Source organism: Spea bombifrons, chromosome 10 (assembly GCF_027358695.1).
Source record: "Spea bombifrons isolate aSpeBom1 chromosome 10, aSpeBom1.2.pri, whole genome shotgun sequence".
NCBI classification, from domain to species: domain Eukaryota; kingdom Metazoa; phylum Chordata; class Amphibia; order Anura; family Pelobatidae; genus Spea; species Spea bombifrons.
In genome coordinates, this window is record NC_071096.1 from 24,701,760 (window position 1) to 24,727,411 (window position 25,652).

At 37.9% G+C, this 25,652-nt stretch overlaps 1 protein-coding gene across 2 annotated transcripts in view; it reads right to left on the reverse strand.

The window, feature by feature from the left end:
• The window catches only part of LTBP3 (latent transforming growth factor beta binding protein 3), a 44,131-nt gene extending 23,242 nt beyond the window's left edge, over positions 1-20,889 (reverse strand). The window contains exons 1-10 of one of the 2 annotated variants that reach the window (XM_053448569.1): positions 19,880-20,889; positions 16,379-16,666; positions 14,862-15,079; positions 9,895-10,000; positions 7,691-7,783; positions 4,907-5,029; positions 3,565-3,723; positions 3,087-3,308; positions 2,692-2,708; positions 2,053-2,137 (exon numbers count right to left, since the gene is read on the reverse strand). In XM_053448569.1, coding sequence (XP_053304544.1) covers positions 2,053-2,137; positions 2,692-2,708; positions 3,087-3,308; positions 3,565-3,723; positions 4,907-5,029; positions 7,691-7,783; positions 9,895-10,000; positions 14,862-15,079; positions 16,379-16,666; positions 19,880-20,123 — 1,555 coding nt within the window. In that variant the 5' untranslated portion in view covers positions 20,124-20,889. Of the gene's footprint in view, positions 1-2,052; positions 2,138-2,691; positions 2,712-3,086; positions 3,309-3,564; positions 3,724-4,906; positions 5,030-7,690; positions 7,784-9,894; positions 10,001-14,861; positions 15,080-16,378; positions 16,667-19,879 lie in introns of both variants that reach the window. The other variant, XM_053448568.1, reaches the window with a different exon arrangement.
• Between the last annotated feature and the right edge of the window lie 4,763 nt (positions 20,890-25,652).

A 25,652-nucleotide genomic window follows, 5' to 3' on the forward strand; every position in this document is an offset into this window, starting at 1 on the left:
CCAGTCAACAAATTTTGTTCCCAAATCAAGAATGCCTCCTGGATTTTTGTCCGAACCAAATTGGCATGGAATGTAATTCGTCGTCTGAATGGGCCAAAAGCCAACCAAAAAAATAGTTTGAATCATTTTTGGTCCATTTGCATGTCTATTATTCCCTGGTGGTTTTGTTATACACTTCTGTATCTTAGGGAAACAATAAAAGGTTGGTACTGTGGGAGAAACAATGTTCATAAACTTAAATTTAGCATTAAATAGTCCATTCAGACTTAACTCTACCACAAACCAACAGATAAACCAACTTGCCTAAAACACTAGACATACCAAAACTCAATTATCTACAGTCACGCCATCAGATAGAAATCGCATCTGTTCGTATTCTAAGGACTGAGATAAACATCTTCAGAATCTCAGGAAGAAGTTCATCAACCATGGGTACAGTATACAAATCACAGACTCTCAAATACCGAAATCAATGAATATCATAGTGCTGTACAATGGGTAGACCGGACATAACAAGTAGTATACTGTGTAACATAGCAATCTGAGTTACAGAAACAACAGGTGAGGGGGGTCCTGCTCAATCAAGCTTACAATCTAGAGGGAGTAGAATCAGAATTTGCGACAGTTGGAGTCAGAATGGATTAATAGGATGTAGACACTCACTCCGGATGGCTTTAATAACGGGGCTTAATTATTCCTAAAATTCAAAAATTTCCTTATGACATATATTATCATAACAAGTAGGCAATCCGTTAACTGGCATTAATAAGTTGATAACACGTATGTTTTTACTTTGTTCCGGGTACCTTAAGTAATATAGGAATTCATTGATTTTTTCATCATTTTCAAACATGACTTGTACCGTCATGTTTATCTCATTTAGTATTATCTTGCTGTTACTTTATTTAACAGATATTGTATTTGTTAGATATTGTACATTTAATATTTCTAAAGTTTGTTTATTATCTAAGTCTAATATAACATGATGATTTTCATCTATGTGCTACATCACATTTATATATTTTAAAAATGATCCTTATTTTTATTATTTTTTTCCATTTATATTTAGTTTAAAACACTACTATTATGTTTTCCATACAGCAATATAGTTTTATCTTAATCGTGATGGGTATTTTGTATGTTCTTCTACGTTGTAATGTCCTGATGTTTGTGTAATAGAATGAGCTTGAATTGCTTGTTAGATCTGTTTCCTTAGTAAGTTATCCGTGCAGTCGGCTGTTGTATGTTCAGCACTAGTCAGCAGTGCTGTGATTGACAAGGGCCCCAGTTAGGGTTAGGGTCAGACTAGGCCCTCTTCCACTTATATCACAGAAATGTAAACCTCAGTTTGCTTGGGATTTTTTTGACTCCCACTCCTTGTGTCTTTTCTTTTTTATGATTTGGCAACCTAATAGAGGGGTTTAGGTGGAATGGGTATGTTTAGCTAAGATAGCAACATTGTTTGCCAAACTACAAGGCCGTTCACAACCTAACACTAATGTGCAGATCAAGTGGAGTCTGATCTTTTTTTTTATTAAGTGTTTTTTTTGTTAAATATGTGATGGGGTGGTACACTAAATGTAGTTTCATATAAGTAATTATTTATTTTATAGATGGGTTTTATTTGCCCATGCTATTATGCTAATTTGTTTTAATTACCTAATGAATGAGTATAAAGAGTGATACCTCTGAGGAAAAGTTATACATATTATATTATGTATAACATAACATATATTATGAAAGTCTTGTAAAGCTTTGCTGGATTGTAATTTAATCTTTGTAAGAATTGTTTTTTTATATATTCAGGTTCTGTGTTGAGATTGCACTTTATCACTTTTTGGAATTTTTGTGTATTATTTGCTGCATGTGGAAAAGGGAACCACATTGGCAAGGTGCAGGTGATGTTGTGGATAGGGGCTGGGAGAGTCACTTTTGGTGACACTGTGCGTTTTATACAATCAGTTTACACATAATACACATAATACAAGCAGGAGTTTAGAATGCCTGAAATAAATAATTATCATGAAATTAACAGTTTCAGAGTTACATTACCTGGATAGGAAATTTGTTGTGTCGTTGAAACAGGAATCATCAAATCTATGGACTTTTCCTCTGAGTTTGTTCCATAGGTTGGCAGCTGAAAATCAAGGTAAGTTGATTTTATATAGAAATAAAAGACACATAAAGCATTTTACACTATACTGAACCTCGGCAGCTCAATCAAATCTATAGATTAAAGTTTTATGTGCGCCAAGCTAGTCTTTTAGATGGGACCAGAGTGATTTGCCATATGTACATCATATTGTTTCTCATAGGTTCATAGTTTGGACATGTTGACACCATTTGCATAACTGAACATAAATATAAGTATCGATTATCAATTTTATTGAGCAACTTCTTTACTAATGTTGCATGTGGGGACAGGAGAGGAATACCTTACTGTTCTGAATATAGGCCATCCATTATTTAAGATGTGGATAGTGGTTTTATGTACTATTCATGTTGATTAAAAAACATTAAATTATGTGGATGACATTAGAAACAAACCTATGACTTACAATATACCTGCTAAGAGTCTATGCTGCACATGTTTTATGAGTTTTAGATAACAAATAATAACAAATTGTATAACAGTCATGTCTATACTACAAATATGAAATAATCCTTGCACCTACATCCAAAAACACTTACCATAACAGGAGTGACCTCTGCTGAAAGAAAGAAAAATATATTTAGATGTAACAACACCATTATTTTTTTATTAATAATAAAGTTATTGTGAGTTGGTGGGTTAGTACGCTATAATTCCAGAGATCCAGAACTGCACTAGTCAACTTTGTGAAGTTGGAGCCTATGAATAGATGGGTTGTTATGGGTTTTTGTGAGTAGGCAAGTCATTCAATTTCAGTCACAACTAGACTCTATTGTCAATTCAGTATAACTTGAAGGCTAATGAATAGACCTCAGAAAGGTAATTAGTTTTTTTAGTTACTGTCATATGTTTGTGGGTGTGTGTTTCCTGTTAAAGTAAACTATACAAGCAAATGTTATGGTCATCTGCATTTCACAATAGTATAAACCTTTACCTTGCCCTCCAGGAGAATCCATTTCCGATGTTTTTTGAGTAGGAACCACATCCACATTAAAAGGCAAGGCTTGTTCTGAAACTCTTGGTGGAGGAGCTAAAGTGTCACTTCCTTCGGGATGAAGGTGCAGAGTGAAGTCACTCTGACCCTGGATTGTGAGAGTCTGGTGAGACATCAATATGTGGTAACCTTTACCAGCTGGACAGATTTCAGTAAATGATGCTGCAAAGAGACAAAAATAAGATAAACTAAATATTCCCGAGGAGAACAGCATTATTAACAGTGGACAGAGCATTTAGGAAAAAGTATAGCTATAGGATGTAATGCATCTTTAACACAACCTAAAAAAAGGCATTTTTGTATGAAAAGAAAAATAAAACATTTTACAAGTGATTACAAGTTCTAGAAAATGTAAGACAGAAATTGCTGATAAAATACAGTATCTTGTTAATTAAGTAGAAATAAATCTTCATCTTACCTGTGCCATCTACAGGGCATGCCTCACATTGAGGACCCCATGCCTTTCCCACGCTACAGCAGCAGAGTTGCCTTGTCATTCGTTTAGACAGAGGATGTTGGCACTGCCCTTCTGGGCCTACCAGTCTGAAGCAGAGACCCATTAACTCAGCCTTCTCTTCTACAAGATATACAAGTATAACAATAGCAAAATTACTGGTAGACACCGAATAACATATTTTCTTATTGTGTCAACTGTGCATTTAAATAATGATACAGCTTAGACTGCCATTGCAAGGGTAATCTACATACACAGAAACAAAACATTAGAGAACCCTTGTTGAATCCGGTGCAATAAGATTAAAAAGTAGGAGTGAAGCCTTTATCCCTGTTAGACACAGGGAGGGAATTAAATCCACTAATCCAACAATAGCTATTCGAAAACAACTAAACTGAAATATAACTGAATAAATTCTATTAAAAATAAGATGTATACGTGGCCAGAGGAAATAAATAAATAAATAAATAAAAACGTTACATAGATTTGGGGCGTTAAATTCCTCCTTACTAGAAATAAGTTTCTCAATAAGACAACTCATATTTAATAGGACTTCTTAAAAGTTATATTTTAGTTCAGCGTCATAGGCTTGCAAATAATTTTCAATTCTAACAATGTCTCATACAAGCAGAATAGGAATCCCTAATCAACGAGAAAAAAATAAAATAACAGCAAAGATAAAAAGTACTTGCATATCACAATGGTTATAACAAACTTTTGCTGGGTCAACAACCTTCCCTAACGCCAATTAAAACTTTTCTTTTGATCAGTACGTTTTAGGCTTTGATGATATACACTCAATGTTTTTTTTATTTCTGTTTTGGGTTGATTCGCTCCCCTGTGAGTATAATTTTTGCTTGTGAGCTTCAATTTCAGAAAAATACAGATTTTGAGGATTACATTGAAGTGAGTCTTATATTTTGACTGTAACCTTTTACTCCTGCTGAATTGTGAACCAGTAGAGATCTGTGCCACAGTATTATTATTATTATTATTTATTGTTTTATATAGCACCCTATTCGGTACCGCTGTACAAGTGTTAGAAAGCACATAACAAGTAGTATATAACAAAACAATTTGAAAACAGGTGAGGAGGGCCCTGCTCAAACAAGCTTATAATTTTACAAACTTCGCATTATGGAGGAAGGCAGTGCAAATATGTTTTAGTGAAGGTTATACCTACAAATGTTGATAGTATCTCACAATGAAAGGCTGAATTTGTGCTTTGTGCTTTGTTTTTGTGTGATCGAACACAGAGAGGACCAACACAGAGAGGACTTCTTTTTATGAATCACATTTTACTTACGTGCACAGTGCATCTTGGAGGAGATGAAGATATATCCATGTTTACATGAACATCGGAAGCTACCCTGTGTGTTCAAGCATTCTCCGTTTTGGCACACTCCTTGCATACTGCACTCATTTATATCTGTGAATCAACAATTGAATATATATTTTTTGCCAGCAGTTGGAAACATGTGTACTGTATAGATGGACTACTGTTCCCATCAGTAGTTGGTGATAGTAGTTCTTCCCTGTTTGTTTTGCTTATTACTAATGAGTCCTGTTATCGTAAGAGAAGCAGAAACTGGTGGTGTTGGCACCAGTGATAAAGACAGTGAAGGGAGTAATACCGTATTTGCTCGATTATAAGACGACCCCGATTATAAGACGACCCCCCAAAATCAAAATATTAATTTAGGAAAAAAACAAAAAGCCTGAATATAAGACGACCCTATAGGAAAAAAGTTTTACCAGTAAATATTAATTCATGTAAATTATTTTTTCATGTTTAATAAAAGCTATGATTGAGAAAAATATATTTTTTAAATTTCCTTTTATTTGCCAACCTGCCTCCCCCCAGTTATGCCACTCTGCCCCCAGAAATGCTTTATACCCCCCTATTTGCCACTCTGCCCCATGATATGCCTTATACCCCTATATGCATATAGGGGGTTAAAAGGCATATCATGGGGCTGAGTGGCATATAGGGGGTTAAAATGCATTTCTGGAGGTATATAGGCATATCATGGGGCTGAGTGGCATATAGGGGGTTAAAATGCATTTCTGGAGGTCCAGAAATGCATTTTAACCTCCTATATGCCACTCAGCCCCATGATATGCCTTTTAACCCAGCATGTACATGCTGGAACCTGGGGATGATAGTAGTGGGATTACAGCCTCCCTATGCCATGCTACAACCCCCACCCCCCTTACACATCCATGCTATCACACACAAACACATTTAAATACTCATTCATTCCATTAATCACACATACTTCACACATTAATCACACATACTTACCCAAAAACCCTCCCCCACCCCCTTACCTGAACTGCAGATCTCTCACTCGAAGACTTCTGCAGGGGACCGGCTGTAGAGCAACTTCTCTGGCCCCGCCCCCAGAGGAGGGAGGGGGAGATAGAGCTCTGTGAGGACGCTGCAAGCTTCCTGTCCTCCTGCTTCTAACAGAAGAGACGCTGCTCGCGACCGGTAAGCAGCATGGCCCCAGAAGACATTTTTTGGGGGGTCTGAGAAGACGACCCCGATTATAAGACGAGGGGTATTTTTCAGAGCATTTGCTCTGGAAAAAACCTCGTCTTATAATCGAGCAAATACGGTACTTTAGTGAGACGGAAAGGTGGTGAGATTCTTGAAGCGGACTCATTTTTTGCTTGGACACAATAGATTGGGAGCAGCAGCACAAATATGTGTTGTATAATACTGTATGTGACTTCTCAGACATTGTGTCCACTAATTCTACATTACCATATTTCTAGTCTTGTCAGGGTTGTGGGTGCCCGGTCAGGTATGAGCCCCTGTGCAGGGGCAGGATCAGGCACAGAACTCAGCTTGAGGGTGACCAGTGTTCATGTGCCTAGTTGTAGACAACTGTCTGCTGTAAGCTTTAGACATTTTCTTTAGAGCCATCAAATAGACACAAACGGTAGGAAGCAGGAAGTCTCAAAAAAAGCTTACAGCAACGGGGTCTATGGAATGGAAAGATGGCAATGGGGTCTGTTGGATGGGCAGATGGCAACGGAGTCTGTGGGATGGGTAGACAGCAATGGGGTCTGTGTCTCGGACAGACGGTAACAGGGTCTGTGGGACAGGCACACGGCAACGGGGTCTGTGAGACGGGCAGACGGCAACAGGGGCTATAGGATGGGCAGATGGAAATGGTGGTCTTCTTGCAAAGAGACAATAGTATGGTACCGACGTTTTTAAAAATCAGTAGAAAAAGCAAAACTATCACTGAATTTTTATATATATAAAGTACAACAGTTTCAAAAAAACAATGGAAAATGAAGAAAGCCAGCCAAGACACAGAATGGGTCATAGCAAAAGGTGAAGAACAGAGAACTGCAAGCAACTAGTCTGCAATCTGTGAAATTTTCTTGTGAGTCAGACTCAATAGTCTTCTTGTGAGTCAGACTAAATAATAATCGTACATTGGAGGCTTGGTGCACAGTGGTAGTGGTAATGATGATGACGTAACTTAGTGAGCCCTGTCTCCTCTTGTCTGCTCTTTTTTTTTATCAACTCTGTCTGATTGGTATCTAAATCTACTTCTCTCCTGTAATGAATGGAGAGTTTGCAAGTGTAACATAATATTTATACAGACAGACAGGCAGGGCAGGAGCAGTCTACGTCCTGTTAGATTTCCCATGAAGTAGAATAAAAGTTGCTATTTTACATCCTTTTTTGGAAGTGAGTGCATCACTAAGAAGTCATGTGGTCAGTATGATGCAATGGTTAACTTGCTCACCTTTTTTCAACTCTTATTTTAGACCCCTGCAGGGAATGTATGTGAGTGGTTTTTTTGCAAGTGTACATGCGAGTTGGATTTTAGTTGAACTTGTGTGTTACCAACCAGGAAATAAATTAGATATAAAAGCTCTCGTTCTCAGCATCACCCCAAGAATGGAAAGAGAAATGGAGTTGGTAACAGAGAAGTTGGTCTGCTGCAAACTTGCATTGTCTGCTAATTCACGTACACCCTCTGTTTAGTGATCAGACTATTAAACTTACTGAAAGCCATCACACACTTTTAAAGCAATGATTATTGGTGATATAGTAAGCAGTTACCCTGACAGTGAGTGCTGTTAAGTCTTTTGTACCCCAGGGGGCAGTCGGATCCCGCCTCGCCTCGGAATGGTGCAGTTTTCTGAGTCCCAGAATCTATAAAAGAGCAAAGAACATAATTATGTTGATAAAAGAAACTGTTAACACATCTCATTCTCTGTTTCTTTATTTGTTTCCTTTCTGGCATTCTATCTTAATCTCTGTAATGGTATTTTTCGTCCCGTTTTATGATTCCGTCTCTCCCTTCCCCCTGCTCTATTGTCTTTAACTGTGTTTTAGCTCAGGCAGCTCTGGAAAATATGATTCCAGAATCCAAGAGAGGTGAGAAAAAAAGAGAGGGTGTGGAGCTCTCTCAGAGAGAGAAAAAATGGTTCAAATTTTCCAAACGCGTTATTTTCTATTATATTCTTTTCTGTAGTAGTTTATTCTTCCTTGTTATTGATTTTATATATATATATATATATATATAAAGATAGTGAAGTTTGGAAACAGAAAAGGAGTGAGAGATTCCAAGACGGCAAACGTAGCAGTAACTAAACTCCATCAAAAACAAGGCTACAGCCAAACTCTTTCCCTGCCAGTCCCAGGGGTATCAAGCAGAATATGACCTTCCCAGCTGGTTGTATTTAAAGGTAAATATCCATACACAATAATTTACGTTTAATTGCCTCTTTAAAAAAAGAGGGACATTTTTGCAAAACAACAAAATAAAAGCAAGTGACAATGTGCATGCTTATAAATCTCAGGACTTTTGAGTAATAAAGTCTGGATGAGGTCATAAAATTGCCCTATTCGGGGGGGGGAAAATCCACCCAATTCGTAAACCTACATTCTCATGTAAAGGAAAATGAATTTAAAATCCTAACAAAATGAAAACTGATTTATTTCCCCTAAGTGACTGAACTAAACAGTATTATCATTAACGTTAATGGTTAAACCAAACAAGGAGAGTTGACTACTATAATACATTTATTTTTACAATAGTACTAGTGAATAATCACTTCTGATAATGTTACTTGATTGAACTAAAGAAAGACACATGTGAACTAACAATGCCCTTGGGCATGTAATAAGAAACTTTAATCATTTTAAGTACATTTACAAAATTTGTTTTATATTTAAGGAGAACTGGCTATTGGGCATGAATTATAGAATATCATTCAAACCTGACAACATACTTGCAACAGCAGTGGATGCTTTGACTATACATAAGTGACCCGCCAACATAACTCATAAAAGTTTTTACAGACATAAAATGAATCTATCTTATTTTCTACTCCATTCAAGAATCAGACATTAGCTTTTAGTAACAGAAAAGTTTAGACTGATTGTTATGAACTGAACACAAGAGACAGCACTTGGATGCATGTAAAAACAATATGTTTAATACAGATACAAAAAATATATATAAAAAACCTCAATAATTGGGTACAAATATATAAATAAAAAAAGAGCAGTGGAGTGATGTTCAGCCTGCCCCACTAGGGGTTAAAACAATGAATATACAGGGAGAACCAAAAAAAGAAATAAATCTACTATATATATCTAAAAGAAAAACACTTACTGCTGGTGATGCCTGGCTATTCAGACTGATTATTATGGATTGCATAGTAATAATAAACTTAGTATCAAAAGGTAACCAGTGATCCATGACCTCCCTCAATATGACATATGATACACAAATATTATCAATCTCTTCTCAGAACTCTAAATATCACTATGAACTTAATCTCTATTTGGGACAAGGTGGCATTGAATCATTCTTTCATTCACATCCAATTTCTGCTTACTCCATTCCTTCACAATAAGGCTTTCCCAGACATTTTTGAATTAGAAGACGTTCAATATATGTACCTTCCAAGGAACATCAAGATTTAACTTATTGTACTACAACTTGATAAATCTCAAGCCCTTTTGCATCCTACTCATGGTTACAATGTACCGAGTGAATGTGTTTTATTTTGTAGTATAAACCCTTGTCACTTAAATTTAAAGTGAATGAAATGTTTTAATGCTTTCCTCAGTGAAGTAATATGTACTCACATCATTATCATCTTTTATTTAGTGCCAACAGATTCCTCAAACACTGTCTAATGAGATGTACATATAATTATACATTTAGATCGATGGAAGCTGTGCCTTGTTTTTGGCTTTACAATATACCTAAGATCAAGCCTCCTAGTATAAACAGTTATTTAGACACTCACTTGATAATTGTGGACATTTATGACACTTGTGCTGTCCCCACGCTATCCCAACGCTGCCACAGCAATCCTCTTCTTTGGTCAGTCCTGGTAGAGGGTTTGTGCCACACTGGGATCCAGATAAAAAATACACAGTGTGTGAGTAAAACCATATGTCTCACATTCACAAATTGTACATTTTACAACTGAATATACCAGGTAAATGTTCTTATGTCAAGAACCAAATACCTAATACACAAGACCTAACATATGTTTACAGTATGGAAAAAGCCTTAACCTATCATGTCTAAGCATAAGCATAGTTATTCCTCACGGTTATCCTCCTCTTTTATTAAGTTGCCCCCCCCCATGATTCTGGTAGTGTTAGGTTAGAGGGAGATGAATAAAAACAGAGAGAAACTAATTGTTAATGCTAACTTGTTCATGGCTTCTCCAAAATAAAATAGTCTGTTAATTTTTAACCAAGTATTTCACGCCACAAGAATATGTATAGTTGCAATAAACAATTAACTCCAGCTTCATAGGAGATATGTGGAAGGCAAACAAGGCTTAGGATGCCAACTACATACCTTCTACATAGTGACATCTCCTGTCCTGCAAAATACTTTTCTGCAGCATTGAGAGGCTGCCAAAAAAAGGAAAATTAAAATCTGATCCCGAGCCTGGGGGAAAGCGTGTGTTATTTATTTCACTTTTAACCCCCTCGATCCCACAGCAAAGGGGATGAACAGGAATGGAGATGCCCCCAAGGTTATTTTAGTATATACATATATCCCCCCAATCCAACCAGTTCCCTCAAACAGGTTCTTATATTTTACCCCTCCATTCCACTGAGCATGAGATGTGTATGAGAGTCGCTTATTTTGACCTACAAATGGTAGAGGCGACCTAGCTACGCTAATTTCTACAGTTCTCAGTAAACAGACTTGTTTAGTTGTTTTTTTTTGTATTGGAAAATATCTTTGAGACATTCATGGTAGTGAAGGAAAAACATATACATTATATGCATCTAAAACCCCTTTTAAAATAATTGGATCACATTATCATTTGTCCAGTTGGCAATGTGGACCATAGAAGCCAAGCATGTATCTCATAAGTGGCGGCATTAAAGGGTCTGTCTTCCATGACCGCTCCCTGTTTAGGAGGAAACACATATGTTTAATGTTATATACACTGGCTTTCCTGTTAAATTAAAGGGGATGGTCTAAAAAAAAGTGTGTGTGAAAGAAAGTGTTTGTGCTGGACATACCGCAGCCTGCTATCAAATTTACATTTGCTATTCTTTTTTGATCAGTTTGCATCTTTTCAAGACATCTCAAGACAGAGTGGCATCTCTTATAGACATACATTTCTACATATTTTAAGGTAATCATTTACTTCAAAGCAGATTACAACATGGGGTGAAGAGCTCAGTATATCACATAAACAATACTGGATTTTTGTAAAGTAAAGTTTGTTCCATAGTTTGATAATATTCTATTCTCTTCTTTTCTATGGAATGTTGGAAATCCAAAACTAAACACCGGAGAATATTTCTGTTATATCATTGCAATAAACAAAAACCTGCAGGCAAGTTTTACAGTAGACTAGAAAGGAATGTATAATAATAATAGAATGCTTTCTGAGTAGGACATGTGCCTTACATTCACAAATAGGGATTTTTTATATTTTAAAGGTATGATTTTTAACTAGCCTTTTGTAAAAACAGTAGTTTATGATAAAAAAGGAACAGTTTTGAATAAAGACTGTCATCTTAGTAGAGTGTCAAAGTCAAACAACATCTTAGAGCATGTCATTGCAAATATTCATAACATTGATGCAGGTTATTATAACACACTAGCCCCTTCTAGTTGGGAGTTTGTCCTGGATCTTCAATGTGGCAAGACTGGTCCTTTCTGGATGCATACTACGTTCTTCAACAATAATAGGCATAAATTAGCCACCTGCAGGGTACATGACACTATCATGCTGCTAATGAAGTTTATGAAATAATCCAGAGGCTGTAGAGATGAAAGAATAGAAGTGCTTGCATAGCAGACCATCCAGGAAACTGTATGGATCTAACTCAAGGGTGAAACTGATTCAACTGACCAAAGCAGAGTAGATGCCAGGCCCCGCCAGGACATGGCAGGGAACAGCAGAACAAGACCTCTAAGCTAAAGTATCCCACAAGGAAGACCTAGGTAACAGGACTGTACCCCAAGACTTACTCAGCAATGCATCAGAGTAATGCTATAAATGGGCACGGTCAAGTTAAGAGCAGGTCTTAAAAAGGGAGAAGTGGAGTGCCTAATATTAATAGGTAGAGCAGGGACATCTTTAATTCCTGACGAAAGGGACAGCCCACCTGGGTCCAGGCTAACCCTAGGGGGACCTTGGGCCTCCTCAACAGCCATAATGGCCCAGCTGCTGGTTTAGACCTCTCCTAATGTGTCCTTTCTTGAGTCCTGTATATGATGCCAGGATATGATGTCATTTTCTGGCTCCCAGGACAAGGTTGCAATGCAGACTGGATAGGAAAAATTAGGAGAAGTCTGTGCCAATAGCTGCACATACCTCCATCTCCACAGACTGGTAGGGGTAGCATGCACTATTATGTTTAAAAATAGCCCTGGCTGTAGGTTTGCCAATAATATAATGTAAACAAATCAAGAAGTGATCCAAAGACACTACAGAGGTTCCAAAACACCACAGTATTCAATGTGGACAATAGTTTACACTGCCCAAATATTGAAAAGAAGGAAAATGTCTGCCAAAGTTCAGGTATATGTTCTAGAGGCATCAGCTCTTTCACATTTTGAGGATGATATTTCTTTCCAGTGATAAGCAATCACTATATTTGGATGTTAAGATATTGGAATGGATACGGCAATGATTGAGGGCCAGGAGACAGAAGTCTGTAGTTAATTGTGTGTATTCAGACAAAAGTCTTGTTGCCAGTGGGGTACTTCAGGGACTTGTACTGCCTCAAGGGTAAGGTATGTCCTTTTGCAATTAATATGATTGAGTGACAGGAGATATAAGGTTGCAGTTAATGGTATATATTCAAAGGAAGGACTTGTGGGGTACCCCTAGGATCTGTACTGGGGCACATAATCATATGTTTTAATATTTTCATTACCAATACTACAAATGGTAAAGGGTATACATGTTTATTTATGTAAATTAGAAGAATGGTCAAGAGTGTGGCAGATGCAGTATAATGTTAATACATGTAAAATAATGTACTTGGGACATAGCAAGTAAACTTTTCTATATATTAAGTATTAATGCCGGAGTTGGTGGAATAAGTCAGTAAACCTCCTTTTGATATCAAGCCTGGCATCCCTCCATTGTTTTGGTTGAATTAAATTTATGGGTAAGCACTGTTTAAGGCGAGAAACACGCTAAGCCATACATTTTTTTTCTCTTGACGGTTATGCATGTGTTTTGGGACTTGATTGCACATTAAATATTTTATAATGATCTTTGGAGTATGAAGCTGTTTTTTTGTCTTTGTTGAACCAAGATTGCATGAGCTGCAAGGTCTGCCTGATGATATTTAGGCAGATCAGGAATGCCCAATTTATGTAATTTAACGCTCAGGTTACACTAGGGGGAAACTCTAGCTGCAGACATTAATACATTGATATCATCTTTAAAAAAAAAAACCTAGCAGGCAGCTAAAAATGTAATGTACAAAAGAGATACAATTTTGGTAATGCAGCATTTGCTTAATAGTATCCTGCTTTTTTAATAAATAATGCAAATCAGTCCCTCCAAGTCTTTGTAACTTGAATACATAAAGGATCAATTTTATCTTTCCAGCAGAATGATGATTACACAATATTGTCCACAAATTATTTTTATTTATTATTAATATATTATTATTTGTTGTATATATCCGTAGCACTGTACAAATCCTTTGTTTAAAGATGGAGATGATCTTGCATGGGATGCCCTACTATACTCTCTGGTATCTCTCGGGTGCAATGAATGTAAATTTGTTAGAAAGGTACTGCTCAATATGATTTCTATCTCAGTGGACAAAATCAATGTATTAAGCTCTTTAAAGGCATTAATGGCTATGACAAGGGGCGCCAGAGCCGATACATGCAAAAGTGGGGAAAGAGGGCAATTGCCTTGTATCATTTGACAGAGAAATGGAATGTGAAAGATAGGATGTGTTAAAAAAAAAAAAAAAAGAAAGAAAACCCTCAGCAATAGCATTAGCGTGTAAACCCATAATAGCTTTAATTAACTTAAAGAGATATAACTATACATAGTATAGTTGACTTAATAAGCTTAAATAATGTCAATGCCGCAATCCAATTTGCAATAATTTTAGCACAGATTTTTATGTCCAGAAATTTCAATGCACCTTCGATGGTTTGTCTGGTTTAGGGAAAATGACAGTTGAAGGTGCCAGCAGGGCCACACTATGGCAAGTGTGAGGGGTGCACTGCACCCAGGTGCCATGAGGGCCGGTCTTAATACCAGGTAGCCCTGGCAGCATATATGCTTAACAACGCCTATATTAACAAATAGCCAGTGCTCTGTAAAAGCCACAGTGGAAAACCAGACCCCAAAATCCGCTAAGTGACACTCTCTAAAGGAATATGCCTCCAAAAAAATACTGGCAATGTCATATTTTACATGCAGATTAGTCCGAAAAAAAATCCCACATTGCTAATCCACATTAACACATTGCAGATGCCAACCTTCGGTTTCAAATAGGCACAGTCCAAATAGCTGAACTAAGTGGGTATCAGAGGTAGTTAATTGTGTGGAAGTTGATATGATGACTTATAAGTCCCACACAAGTAATGCCATGTTGGCGTGGGAATACTAAGCATCTCAAGATACATACCCAAATGTGTATCTATTGCTGTAAGAACTGTATTCCATGTAAAAAATATTAACTATGGTATTGGTACAACCATTGTTAGACACAGCACATTTATTTATATTCAGCTGATATTTTCACTTACTGCTTGCTTGGGAAGAGTGTCCTGAAAACAGCGCCCTAAAGGTTTGTATGTGATAGGCCACGGGACTGAAGCCTTGTTTCCTTCAGGGTAAGGAATAAGATGCTGGCTGCTACCTACTGCTGTCCCTTCAGGCCCCAGACCTTCAATTCGATGAACTTGAATGGATGCATTGGGAGGGTGATGGACTCGGACATTTAGAAGAGGTGGGAGAACCTGAACTGAAGAAACAGAAAGGATCATTTGAAAAGCACACTCCCGAAATGCAATGGAAGATTCATCATGGCAGTTAAAAGTAGAAGAACTAAGATGAGACAAAATATTTTATCATTCTGTGGCAACTATATTTTCATATTAAAATGCATATATTCACTTTTGATTATGCTTGATAAAGGAGAGCTGCACTGAGTGCCTCTATCCTATTGCTGTGGTATATGCCAGTGCTGTCACGTTGCGAGAAGCCTCAAGTAGTTGCCTAGGTTGCTTTAACACTAAACGCCCTACATCTCCATCTCTTCAAGTAGAAACATTTACTCACAGAGCTCCAGCAGACTCTGTAACACTATTATAATAGGTGGAATGAATTGACAATATACAACATTGACCGTAACATTAACATATATTAAGACATTCTGGTATAAAAGGAGAATAGGGCCCTGCTGATGTGATCTTACAATAAATTAGGAGGATAAGGGAGAGGGATTGCTTGGGTAAGGATGCTTTTATCATAGAAGGGGTGATATGGTGGTGTCAGTGATATGGTGGTCTTGAAGGTGAGGAGAACAGATGGTTTATTTCAGGATGTAGGCTGTAGATGCTGCAGATATTAAGAGCATAGATTAGATGTTTCCTTGAATAAGTGGGTTTTAAAGTTAGAATAAGGGGGGGGCAACAGTCTAGGGTAGCAGATCCTTGGATCAACATCAGTGCAGATGGCAAGCTGAGCAAAAGGCACTAGATATCCTTAATAGGTGGAGCACCTGGATACGATGTATCCCAGTTCTCAGTAGTAAGGAAGTTGGCAGCAGAGTGGATGGCTAGAGGTGTTGTCTTAGGTCAGCACTGTAAATAAATGTTACTGAGTAGGAAGTCTGACAAAAGATACTTCTGACTGTAATTAAAAGGTTGAACTTTGGACATCAGTACTTTAAGCTGTGCAGCTCTGCAGTTCCCAAGTGTACAAATACTGTTACCTGCTTTCTGTTTTTGACTTATATTTCTCCTTCTCTACAATGGCTCATTCCCGTTTTCATCATAGTGATGTCTTCTGTGCAGGTCCTTTTGTGGACTTCTCTGATTTTGCCTATTCAAAGCCTACAGCCTGGAACACTGACTGAATTGTTTCAACTTATAGCACCCCCTTTCTTCAAACTCGTTCTCAAGTTTATTTAGTTACCTTTTTGCAGAATGACTACCTGAATAGTTTACTTGATCATTATTCAGTGACCGCTGAACATTTAGACTATAAACCATAGTATCTCCTATGAAATGGACAGTAATGGGTGAGTTAAGACAAATACCTTCAGCTGAGGTGTGTCCTGGCCCCAAGGGGACTGTGAGAGCTGACTGGCTGATTTTTGCCCCCCTGCCATCTGGCTCATCTTCTCCTGTAATCACTTGCACAGCGTAGACTGCATGTTTCCCTGAAGAGGGGTCCATCCCCTCACCTTCGCCCACCTCTCCTGCATTCCGCCCTCCTCCGCTCACTGCAGGCAATTGGCAAAAGCGACCAGTATAATCTGGAGGGCAGATGCAGTGATTGTTTGAAGAGCACTGGCCTCCATTCATACAGGGTTGTGGGCAAACCACTGCAAGGAAAGAAACACACAATTATGCCTGCATCACACAGAAAACAATGTGACAGTTCTCACAACCTTATTATACCATTATAGCACACCAATATTTAGTCAGTGCTAATGTGCTTAGCTGAAGGACTCCTGCTTTGCATCTTTGTTTTCAGAGCTAAATGATAAACAATGATAAATGATAAACAAGAATGATAAACAAGGCAAAAAAAAGTATAAAAGAAAACAATAATACCTATCACACCCCTTAACAATATTAGCATCTTAGAATCATATACCTTCCGAAGTAAAGCTGTGTGAAATATGTGATTTAAACACATACATGACACACACTTTAGACTATACAGGACTAGGTTTACAAACTGTCTGTTGCAAAGAAATAAAATTATTGTATTGTATTTCCTGAAAAAGGGATCCTAAAGAAGGGCCGGAGTGGGGGCAGTAAGGTGGCCCTGGCACTTTAAGGCCAGCAGCTACCAATGACTTGAGTACGGCCAATAGCTGGATATGAGAGGCCTCACACTTCATTTTTTATGCCCACACAGTGTGCAGCTGCGCCTATCCAGCTGTGGCCATACCAACATTTGCCCTGTGTACCAGAAGACTAATATTGAGCTAAGGTATCCAATATTTAATTGTATGAGCTGGTAAGGAACTAGTTTAGTGTACATTTCCTCTAAAGTGTACCTTGCAAAAACTTACAAAACTTGCAAAAATCACAGCTCCAATTCTTGCACAAGGAATTGTTTATTAAGAGTTAGAACCAACGTTTGCAGCAGAGTTGTGTTTTTGATTCCCTGATATTTATCTGTGCAGTATGGCAAGACTCACCTGAAACAGTGCTACGTTAGCCTTGCATAATGTATAATTATGTGATATGATTTTCAAGAACTCTGCTTGACTTAACTACACATTAAAAAAGGGCGAGCCGACAAGAAAGGCTTTCAGGAAGCTCCTTCTTAGGCACCCTTTTCTACATGACATTATACGGATCTTGCACTCTTAGGCCATTACTTAATTAGGGACACTAAGCAAGAAAAGTGTCCCATGTTACAAATACCACGGTTTTCATATCTGCAACTTAGAATGCATCTGAGAACAGTGATCTGCTACTTTTCCTGGTCAGGTTAGAAAAATGCATTACAAAGGTACATCAATGGGTGTTGTAACATAGCTCACTCAGTTAGGACCCTTTATCCATTAGTCAGGCACTCATACTCAGACTGGATTGAGAAACTCTCTGTCAACTACTGGTCTCCCAAGCAACAATCGTATATGGGTTTGAGACCACATAGTCGATATTCTAAGTGTCGGGAGTGGATGCACCATTGTTTTCGGGCATGTTCGATAATCAAAAGCCATGAGTTAGAATCAGGAATTAATTTATAATGATGGCTGTAATATACATGTGCTCGCTTGTGTTGTTGTAGCCTACATCAGGATGGTTACTGTACTTAGACTAAAGAGTCACTTATAGATCTTTTAGTTGCCAGTATCTTATTTAATAACTTTGACCATAGAGTTATACTGTGAAAAATAACTCTGTAGTGAATATGTTCTGGATTTGTAAATGTTGAAAGTAAAAAAAAAAAACATGTGCAAGCATAAATGGGGCAAACTAAACATTTCACAAAAAAGAAGTTTGATGTGTCTAGCCCTTCAAAACTATATAGTGCCGCTGTCAAAGTGGTAGAATGTCCAGTTGTCCACCATTCCTGTAACCTCATGCTGTAGCGAATAAACACAAAGATATGCCATGTGCCGCACTTCCATCTTTTCTTGCTCCCCCCGCTCTTTGTGCTTTTCAGACTTATTACCTCTAGCTTCCTGCGATTGCCCACTCTGATCCATGTATGTTATTTAGTCTTAACACTGTCCTATGTGCTTGTGCAAAAGGCCCTCCTGTTGATTTAAATGGGATCACTTTTTGACCACTAACTGGCAGAGCAATCAGTGGAGGAACACAAGGGCTATAGACTGGGCATTGTGCTTCAGCTCTAGAGCTGCAGCTTTACATTAAGTGATTTACATTGTTATTTCTCCCCGATTACATCTTAAAAACAGCAATAACTGATCTACAGTGGTAAGTGTTAAAATATTGTCTTCATTAATAAACATCCAGAAGCTCCTAGAGTGAGTGACTATGCTGGTAATGGTACCTGCATCAGAGATGCCACTTTCAATTGGAATTATGTAAAATAATACTTCTTTGATTCTGAAAGTGTTGTGGGCTAAAATGCATTTTGTTTGTGTAACTTGGCTGGCACGTCAATGTGTGTCTAATGCATCATCATGCTGTTTAATTCTTCCCAGCATGCACGTGTAGGGACATTATCAACATGCAAAATGCATTTGTGTGAGTTTGTATGGTCATGTTACCATCATGGTAAGAAATGAGCAGTCTTTTATATAGAATAGTATAAAAAGTATAACATATACTGGTAAATGTCACAGTGTTATCTTTACCTCTGTAAAAAAAAAAAAAAGGGGCTATTAACAAAAAGAGAAATGTATGTCACTCCTCTCCATGTCACTATTTCATAATCCCATTGTAAACTGCAGTTGAATTAACATGTTCTGTTTTCATCACGGAGTCCTTATTAAGTGAAATTATGGTTTATTTTACAAGTAAAAACAGGTCAAGTTTGCTCATGTCCACATTACAATATCAAGGTAGGACAGACTGACTCACAGCTGCGTCCACTGACAAGTGATCTTTTTTATGAACATATATATATAAATATAGTAACCAACATAGAAACAATCATCGCTCGACTAGTTGCATTAATATATTTATGTTACTTGTATCACAACTACAAATGCATCTGTTACTATAGGCTATGTAGACAAAATTAGATTTCGATATTTTCTTTCAATAGCCAAAGTTTAAAAAGAATATTCATTATTTGGAGACCAAACTTTCTATCCAGAGAGCAACCTCCCTCTGGCAAATTAAATCATCAGTATTCAATTTTACAAGTTTATCTTACACCATCATTACATGTTTTATAGTTCAGCATTTGGTTGGTAATGCGAAACGATTCCTAATAATTTACACCATAAAGCTTTAACTCTTTAGTGTGTGCCTGCCATTATTGCATCCTACACAATTATTGCAGTTTACTTAACCATGCCCTGTTTGTTACAGACTCACCACTCTGGTAACAAAAAAGCTAATATTCTCGGTATACAATTGCATTTTTTTTTTTAACTTACCCACTCTAAATCCAGACCCTGTGAGAGTGTCTGCTGATCCACCATTTTCTGCAATCAGTGTCATGTTGCTTCCAGGCTTGCAGACATCATGACAGTATCCCTTGTGGCATGTTCTTTTACACACCACAGGGGCAAATACCACTTTAAATCGCTCGCGTGTCAAAGAAAGAGAAAGATGGCAGAAGAAAGTCCCTAACCAGAGGAGCAAAATAGACAGCCTGTGGAAACTGCATACAGATGCCATGATCCCTATGCAACCGTGTCTCAATAAAAAATAGTGCTCCTTCAATTTAGTTTTTATACAGTCTTATTCTATCTCATGTTTTGTTTCGCTCATATCTGTGTCTTGATGCGTGTACTATTCTGTGATATATAAAGATCAATTAACTCTTGTGTGGCACAGGGTGGGCTTTGATACACTGCATGTCTTTAAATGTCTCTGTCTGTCTTACGTGTGACACTAATCTGTGTATCTGTTAAACCTTTGTCTGCAATGCAATGAATATTTTACTTATGTCTGTATAGTCTTGTTTTTTCAGTCTGTTGTGAGACTAGATTCATACCGTTGTGATCTTAAATTTAAGCTACATAGTTGTAAGTAGTTGTATGTGTATGTCTATGCTCATAAATATATCTATGTATTTTCCTCTGGATGTGCATCATGGCATAGGTATGTTAGACTTTTACTGCATGTCTGTAATGTTGATTTCTAGATTAGTATTTTGTCTAAGTGTATATAAGCTACGGAATAGAGGAAACACAATAGCAGAGTTGCAGAATAAAAACAGATTGGAATGTGAAGAGTAGGATGAGTAGGTTTAGCAGTGAGAGAATTTCAGACAAAGAAAGAGCCTAGAAATAAAGACAGTCACACATAGAGTTGCACTAGCTGAAGCCTGAAGTCTTACGAGGTTTCGGAAGAAAGTTTTCCGGATCAGAGAAGTATCTTGAGATCAGCCAGAGAAGAAACAAGGATTGAGAAAACAGGAAGACGGAGGAGGGGGAGAAAGGGAGCAAGAGAGGCAGGCAGGGGAGGAGAGAGACAGGGAAGGGGTGTGGGGGGGGACTAGGAAAGAAAAAAAAAGTGATACATGAGAAAGAGTTCTGGTATAAAAAAGGCAGGCAATAGAAAAAAAGGAAAGTTGTTGGGTAGCAATGGGCAGACTAAATGGGCTGAATTGTTTTTATCTGCCATCAAATTATGTGTTTCTTTTGGAGGAGAAGGACAGAGGCAACTAATAGATGATGCATTTTCACATATCCAACTCTGTATAGTGGTGTAAAAGGCACTAAGCCACTAAAGATGTTCACACATATAAGGAAAAGAATATATGCGATGTACAAAAGTTTTAAACTAAGAGGGAAGTCCGCAAGCATATGTGACAGATTTCCTCTAAGTTAAAGAAAAAACACACACACAAAAGCAAGAGTGTGTGTTAGCATGAATGTGAAAGTATATGTGAGCATGCACATGTACTTGTGTATGAGTTTGTGTGTAAGCTTGGATGTGTAAGTGTGGGGCAAATATGGCACTGGCATGCTGCTTGGGGGAGAAATTACACAGGAATGCTGTTTGGGGGAGAGATGGAACGGGCATGTTCTTTGGGGCAAAGAAAGCACAGGCAGGCTTTTTAGGGGCACTGAAAAGCTAGTTGGTGACAAAGATGGCACAGACATACTGTTTGGGGCAAAGATGGCACTATGGGACATGTTATTTGTGAAGATGGGGGCCTTCAAGCAATTTTCTTATCAGGCCTTGTGGTTCCTAGATATGCCCCTGGTTAAAATAATAGGGAGAAACAATAACAGAGATGTGAAAATGATTGTAGTGGGGGATTGAATTAGACATGAGTGAATGGAAAGGTATTCTGCAATTTCAATGTTAACAGTAACTGAAAAATCTTTGCACTTCTTCAATCTACAGTCATAAAGCTACCTCCACTAAAAAGAAGCTATAAAGAAGACAATAGAACTAATTCTAAGTGCTTTGATAATATGCATTGATAATTAGTCATCTTACTGTTAACATTTACCTCTATTTCAGGGTCTCTTCCCACTGTTTCCGTCATTAGTGCACTTTCTGGCATTGGGGTCATCTCCTGAGGTTCTCCTGTGATGTCCTGCTTCCAGTGGGTCTTTCGAGGTATCGGGGTTCCATGGCACTTACCCACTACCTTGCTTGGTGAATTGGCCTCATGGTAGGATGTTCTCCTGCCTATCTGGCTGAGCTCTAGTGACCTGGAATTACCTCATGTGTATCTAGAGCACCTATTGAATTAACAAGTGTGCGTAGACTTGTGGATGTCTTGTGGATGTATCCTTGTACTGCGTGAAATAGAGGATAGAAAGAGGAAAAACTTTCAAAGAGATCAGAAAGACTATAGCAAGGGTGATATCTGCAACTGGAGTGGTAGATGCTGTAGAGTAAGTCCTGCATTACCTAGGAGAAATAAACAACTCCCGAAGAAACTGGAGATATGAATACAGGATCTGATCAGAGGAACTTGCCTCTACCCCCTAAAAGGAGGCAAGAGACACAGGTGATCAACAAAAGAGAAAGTCTGTTTAACCCAATGTGTCATGGATAACACAAAACAAGAGACATTAATTATAAATTTGTTTAATTAGGAACTTTCAACAGATGAGTTAAGTGTCCTGTCTGAAAGACTCTCTTTTTGCCCTTCTAGTGCCGTGAGTGCACTACTTTCGAAAGTTGATTTATTTAAGTTAATACGTAATATTAAACTCGAAGTATCTTTTACTAAGCGTACTGGTAAGGTGGAACCAGACTTGGATGTAAAATGTTTTCAATTATGTCTGTATAATTTCAGAAACAAAGTTGATACTTTGTATAATTTGTTGAAAGAGAGTAAACATTATAACAAAAACCATACATATGTGTCCAAAGGGGAAATAAAGGCACTTAAAACAATCTACAGGATAATAAAGGAATTGTATGTAAAGCAGCAGGGTGACACATTGAGTAGACAGGACATAACTAGTAGTATATAACATAACAATTTGACTTACAGAAACAACATGTGAGGGGGGCCCTACTCAAACAAGCTTACAATCTACAGGGAGTTAGGCTGTATTACACAATAGGTAAAAGTGTAAGGATGGACCAGCTACACTAGTATAACTATTTTTTAGTCTCTTCCGCCTCCAAGTTTTTTTCGGCCACGTCAGCCAGCTCCTACACCCACAATCTACCCTCTGAGTCCCCATATGTCCCCTCACCAAAAGCTGCCCCTTCAACCTTCAGTTACCTCACTTGAACCTATGCAGTACCAGAAACCTGCAATTACAGCACTGGTAATGCAGAGTATTTGTTTTTATCTGACCTAGTGGGCAACCTCTTCAACTGCTCCCCTTCAGGAACCTCCTTTGAGATTCATGCGGTGCCAGAAAGCTGCAATTACTGGTCTGGATTCTTTGGATCTGATGTAATTTTTATTCTTAAATAATCTATATCTCTTTGAGACCATATAAACCTTACTTCCCTTGCAGAGGTTCAATGTCTTCTTTGTACACACTGGTAGAGCTACAGTTTTAGACACATTTAGCATATAATTAGATATTCTGTCAAAATTATTTAACACGACCATTAAATAATCCAAAAAGCTCTGCATACATACTAATGCATCTGTTCCTATCAGGTGCGTGACCAGCATTTAGCAACAGCATCAGGATGGAGACCCCTTATTTTATGACAATATCTAAGATGTCTGTTATTGGTTGACAATCTTCCTGGTACAAACCTTGTTTAGTCTTGGTGAATCAGACTCGACATAACCTTCCTAAGCCTGGTTGCCAGGACTACAGCATAAATTTTGATGTTTATATTAAGTGAGGAAATCGGGAAGTAGTGTCATATAGTGTCATATAGGGAGGTATAACGTATTTCAGGAGGCAGAGTGGCGTGTAGAGGGTTAAAAGGCATTTCTGGAGGCAGAGTGGCATTAAGGGGGTTAAAAGTCATTTCATAGAGCACTCTGCCTCTAGAAATGCCTTATGCCCCCCCATTTAACACTCCCTCCCCCTCCCTAATCCAAACTTACCAGTGCTTCTGACTCCCGGTGTGTGTTGTCCGGGCAGCGTGTAGAGCTCTACGCGATTCGCGTAGACAACTTCCGCTGCAGCCGGTATGAGGTGCGGTTAGCAGCGGGGGTTGTCTGCGTCCATCACGCAGACCTTCCCCGGCTGTCAGCCCCGGTGCGGGGAACTCTGATCTCTGACAGCCGGGGAAGGTCTTGAAGTAAGAATATTATAACTCACCTCACATCCCTGTTTGTGATTGCGTAGAGGGATGACACATCACTAGAAACAAGGATATGAACTGGTTTCCAATTAAAATGTTCTAAAACATTTAGCAAACTCATACATAGATTTTGCCACTCACAAGACAAGTTGCCAGTTTCCAAGATGATGTCTCCAGACCCTTCTAAGAACTCTGGCTCCCCTTGCAGGTTGAATACAGGTACTGCATTCAACCATGCAAGTCAATGTAGCCCATCTTTTTAATCACAATATGATTAGTAAAATTAATCAAAAAACAATTTTCCACTGATGTCACCAATGTAATATATATATATATATATATATATAGATATATATATATATATATAGATATATAAAAATTATTTTCACGAGCAAGTCCTAAAATTAGCGCAATATCTTCAAACAATTCTCACATGGAAAGAGTTAAAATCCTGGCATGTTAAATGCCCATGGGGTTTCTACTTTTTAAAAATGTATGATTTGATGGGGTAAGTTGAATCGGCCGCGTTCAACAATGTCCCAATTAACACAGGGGCAAGAGGATGACCACATATCAAATTTCCAATTTTAAAAATGCACAGGTCCCAAATGTGGCATTTTAGTCCCCAAACAGCCAGGCAAACCCATGTGTGCATGAATGCAAGATGTACCAAATAGGGCATTGGCACAGGATCACCAAATGTTAACACTGAAAAATGTGCATGCCCCAAATGTGGCCCTTTTGCCACCAAACAGCCAGGCAAACCCATGCATGGGTTTGTGTGACATATAGCAGGAGCTATAAATTTATACCTAAATTACAATGTGTGTGGGAAAAACACACACAAAAAAATACTACTGAAAACTTTGGCAAAGGCTGGAGGTAAAATGTGTGCATGGTTAAAGGTTAAAATACCAGCATTTGAAATACCCGGGGGGGGGGGGCTAGTTTTCAAAGATATATGGTTTTATTGGGCACATTGAATTGGCTAGGCTCAAATATGTAGCAATCAGTCTTTGTTTTCTAAATTTTCCACCATATTTTATACGTTTTTTTTAATAGTAAATTATATGATACAATCAAAATAATGAAAGAATAAAGCAATGTATAACTTGTGTGGGTTCAGTAAAAGGGAAAAAAAGAAAATTACAGCTAAACACAAGCACCACAGATATGTTAAACAAGGCCATTGTCATGAAGGGTACAAAAAATAAAATCAGCTATTGTCACAAAGGGGTTAAACAAGATTCCATCTTTTGTACTTAAGTTTGGAGTAGAATATCAAGATACACTGATAGATTTAAAAACATAGATTCTATCCCTGAATCTATGAGCCTACCAGGAAGCCTTTCTAGATTTTTGTGTACTTTGTCCGAGAAACCAAACTATATGTTTTCTACCTAAAGACTATTAATATAATTGTATTCACTTTTAGTTATAAATTTACTTGTAAGTCAATTATCTATATAACCCAAGAAAATCTCTCTAGATTCCACTGTTGGATAAGTAATT